Consider the following 3,968-nt stretch of genomic DNA (forward strand, 5'->3'; position numbering starts at 1 on the left):
TTACTTTTACTATAAATATTTTTGGTTTATTTAATGGTTTACTTTTGACTATAAATATTTTTTTATTGGAATGGAAAGCATAAATATTTTTAATATGGTAAAATTGGTGATATGAGATTTGGATTAAACTGATTAATTGAATTGAAATTTTTGATTCAATAGATTTCAAATAATCAGAAAAAATTATTATGAAAAAACGAGTGACAAACCATATCAATATGGAACTTATTTTAAAATTTGTTTTGGGTATTTATTTTTTTGAGTTTAGCTAACTGGCACATATTTATTGTATAAATTCTAGAATTTTATTATTTTTATTTAAACATTATTAAATAAATTGAACCAATTTTAACTAATTCAGTCACCCAATCAAATTCTTACAAATAAATAAATAAATGAAGTAAAATGTGGTGAAAAAGTAGAATAAATATAGCATACTTTCAAGTTAAACCACAGCTCACATTCACAACGACAAAGACTTTGGAATGTCGACAATTAGACCAAAGACATCAGACATTAACTCCTACTTCCTTAACTCCCTAGTTTTATATGCCCTGACTCTTGTCTGCAGATTTACAGTTCCTTTTTTTATTTTTCTCTTTTTGGATTTCATATTTTTTTATAACATATATATTTCCAACAAACAGAAGAAAAGCCAGATTCTAAAGAGACATGATCATGTCTAGGGAAAAAAATGTTGTTTTTTTTAAGTAAAGAGAGTGGTGACCGGTGAGAGTGCTAGGCGCACTAGCAGACATATGGGTCCCATCATCATCACTTCCTCCACCACCTTCTCTAACCTACCTTCTCCCTTTTTGCCCTCCCCTATACCTCCCTCTTCTCCCAAAAAAAAAAAAAGAAAGCCCTTGTTTATTTTCCCCTCTCACTTGTAACACGTCTTGATCTTTGAATTTCTTTCCTTGTTTAGTGATGGAAGGTGAGTTAGTTTTACTTGGCGGTGGTGGTGGTGGTGGCGGCGGTGGTTCTTCTGGGGTTTCTACAAATGAATCAGCAGTGTTGTCTAAAGTGGAGGTTGTTTCTGAGGCATGTTCATATCCAGCTGAGAGTGAGTTGGAGTTAGGTCTGGGGCTGAGCCTTGGTGGTGCTACAGGGAAAACTAAGCCTGCCACTGCCACTTCTTCATGGGGTGAGTGTGGTAGAATCTTGACTGCAAAGGACTTCCCTTCTGTGGTTTCTCATAGAACCAAAAATGGCGGTCCTTCTGTTTCTGTTTCTGGGACCAAAAGAGCTGCTGAATCTGTCTCCCATGAGGGTGGATCCCCTACTGGTATCAGGTTTATTTCTTCAACACTTTATTAAACCTTCTTCTCTTCTGTGTTGTATTCAATTTATTCAATTTAATGCTTTATTAGTGGAAGCAGTCAAGTTGTGGGATGGCCACCCATAAGAGCTTATAGGATGAACAGCTTGGTGAACCAAGCAAAGTCTCAAAGAGCTGATGAAGGAGACAGTGGAATTGGTGAAAAAGATAAACCCAAAGATGCTTTGAAGAAGAAACTTAATTACAATGGTAACAAAATCAGTTCAACAACTACTGTTAATGAAAAAGGACATCTTGGGTTTGTTAAGGTGAATATGGATGGAATCCCAATAGGAAGGAAAGTTGATTTGAATGCTCATTCTTGCTATCAGAGTTTGGCTCAAGCACTTGAGGATATGTTCCTCAGATCTACTAACTCAGTTGGTAATTCCTCTTTACTTGTGTTCTACTCCTCCTCTGCTTTGTGTGGTGATGTTAATGCAATTAACCCCCCCCCCCTTTTTTTTATAGGTGCAGAGAAGGAACAATTAACCAAGGCTTCTAAGCTTTTGGATGGATCATTTGAATTTGTTTTGACTTATGAAGACAAAGAGGGAGACTGGATGCTTGTTGGAGATGTCCCATGGAGGTATGACATTTGAGACTTGTAAATGACCCTTAAATCTAATCAAGTCCCAAAAGCAACAGCAGCAACCAAAATCAAACTAGTTTGATTCATGCTTGTGATGCTTATAGTATGCTTTTGTTTCTTGTCATGTTTCAGGATGTTTGTGAGCTCGGTCCGAAGGCTCCGAATCATGAGGACTTCTGAGGCTAATGGACTTGGTATGCATAAGAAAAGCATGGCAAACCACTCTTGTTTTTGTTTTTGGTTTCTGAATCTTGTTATTCATTTGTTGCAGCCCCAAGATTCCATGATAGCAATGAAAGGCAAAGAAGCAAGCCCTTTTAGGCACATCAACGCCATGAGTCATTTAAATTCCTTAAAGAAGACTAGTACAAAAAAAGAATCCACAGGTCGAACACAGAAGCTAAAGCAAATTAGAGAAGTTGATGAATATTGATATCGCACCAGAGATTGGTTTCTCACCGCTTGTTAGAGTCGTCATCCTCGAATCATCATATGATTCTCGTTGCTGTTGTTTTATTTTTGTTGGTTTTGTTTTGTTAGGTGAAATTCAATCTAGTTTTTCGCTCTTATACAGTGCCATGATCATATATACATTCCAGCAACCTTTGACTGAATGCTGTTTTGTCATACTGTAAATATGGGACTATCAAGAAATCTAGAGTGTTTTTGAGTTTTGCTGCTACAAATTGCAGCTCAAGTTTTTATATATTTTGTGATCATAGAAGAAATGCTGTGTGATGCTGATTTACAAGTGTTCTCATTCTCTTGGTTGGTTTATGTTTTTCTTTAAATCTGAAGTTGTTGAGTGATTTGTTATAATTATAATTTAATCCTTTTGTGTATGTGTTGGACATGAATGTCGGGAAAAATAAAAAAATTCGGATAACACTTTGGTAGGGTAGGAAAATTAAGTGCAAAACTTGGTGAGTGGATATAATAATAATGCTTGCATTAGTCTTTACGAGCATCATTGCCTAAAGTTAGTGAGTGCTGCAGTTGCAACCAGCAACAATGAATTTGTTCCCTAAATATACCTTAATACTTATGCATAAACATATATCAATAGACAAATACCAACCTTATTTAAAAATTGGATCAAATTCATAACCACAATTCAGTATGATCTATGCTCAAATGTAAAGAAGTAGCATGTTTTGAGGTTGATGAGGGAAGAACAATGGGGGATCATGTGTTGAACAGAACGGATGTTCTTTTGAGGGTCTAATCAGTGATTTTAAACCCATATTTTCTTGAGGGTCTAATCAATGATTTGAAGCCATATATTACCTTCAGATGAGACATATCCACAAAGCTAGAGTTTGAAGCTTTGACAATAAACACTTGGATGGATTATGTGATTTCTGATTTCTTTTCAAAAACAAAGGAATTTTGTGGCTCAGAAAAGAGAAACATTAAAAAACTTCGCAGCCCTATGAAAAATTTGCCGTGTTTTTAGGTCAGGTAGGATGTTTATGTTTTCTGTAATATTTAAATTTATATTATTATATTAAGATATGAATCAATTTTGTAATATTTGAATTTATATAATTATATTAACATACCAACTAAATGGGTATTGGAGTAGTTTAGTTTTCACTCGGGTTGGATTATTTATTTATTTCTTGTTTAAATTATATAGTAAAAATTTAAAGTTTACAATAATTATACCAATAAAATGTCGATTTAACCTTAGTTTAATTGACATGATTGATGCTATAATAAATAGAAAATGTGAGTTTAAAAACACTTAAATAAATATTATTTTTGATTTAAGAATTTGGAATATAAATAGAAATAGAATACATTATTAAAATAAAAACTTCAGAAAATATAAATATTAAAAAGTAGTTGTAGATCTAATGGAAATGTAAAAGGAGATAGGTAATAAGAAGGGGGGTGTTGATGAAAACTGGGACATATCTGGGTGCTTGAGATTATGCAATGATAATGAAATTGACTGTGAAGATTAGCAGGCAACTGGTAATGATGCTGCTTCTCCCATTTTCCATAATTACTTTCTTTTAATTGATTGTGAAATACAACTGTTGTCTACTA

The 3,968-nt window shown here is 33.8% G+C and overlaps 1 protein-coding gene across 2 annotated transcripts; it reads left to right on the forward strand.

Moving 5' to 3' along the window:
* The first annotated feature begins 452 nt into the window (after positions 1–452).
* Positions 453–2,641, forward strand: LOC108467921 (auxin-responsive protein IAA13). Of its 2 annotated transcripts, none has more exons than XM_017768741.2 (5): positions 453–1,295; positions 1,383–1,705; positions 1,793–1,910; positions 2,046–2,107; positions 2,185–2,641. In XM_017768741.2, exons 1-5 carry the CDS (start codon positions 931–933, stop codon positions 2,232–2,234), a joined length of 918 nt encoding a protein of 305 aa, XP_017624230.1. In that variant the 5' UTR covers positions 453–930; the 3' UTR covers positions 2,235–2,641. The 2 variants fall into 2 exon arrangements, with proteins under 2 accessions (XP_017624230.1, XP_017624229.1); XM_017768740.2 differs by having other exon boundaries at positions 849–1,295; positions 1,374–1,705.
* The last annotated feature ends 1,327 nt before the right edge of the window (positions 2,642–3,968 follow it).

The sequence above is a fragment of the Gossypium arboreum genome, chromosome 10 (assembly GCF_025698485.1).
Source record: "Gossypium arboreum isolate Shixiya-1 chromosome 10, ASM2569848v2, whole genome shotgun sequence".
NCBI classification, from domain to species: Eukaryota; Viridiplantae; Streptophyta; class Magnoliopsida; order Malvales; family Malvaceae; genus Gossypium; species Gossypium arboreum.

What these genes read in the sequence shown, in the direction of transcription:
- LOC108467921 (XM_017768740.2), top strand. Translation starts at nt 931, where the DNA reads ATGGAAGGTGAGTTAGTTTTACTTGGCGGTGGTGGTGGTGGTGGCGGC. An exon ending in GTTGGAGATGTCCCATGGAG is followed by an intron (nt 1,911 to 2,045) that starts GTATGACATTTG and finishes GTCATGTTTCAG; the next exon opens with GATGTTTGTGAGCTCGGTCC. An exon ending in TTCTGAGGCTAATGGACTTG is followed by an intron (nt 2,108 to 2,184) that starts GTATGCATAAGA and finishes CATTTGTTGCAG; the next exon opens with CCCCAAGATTCCATGATAGC.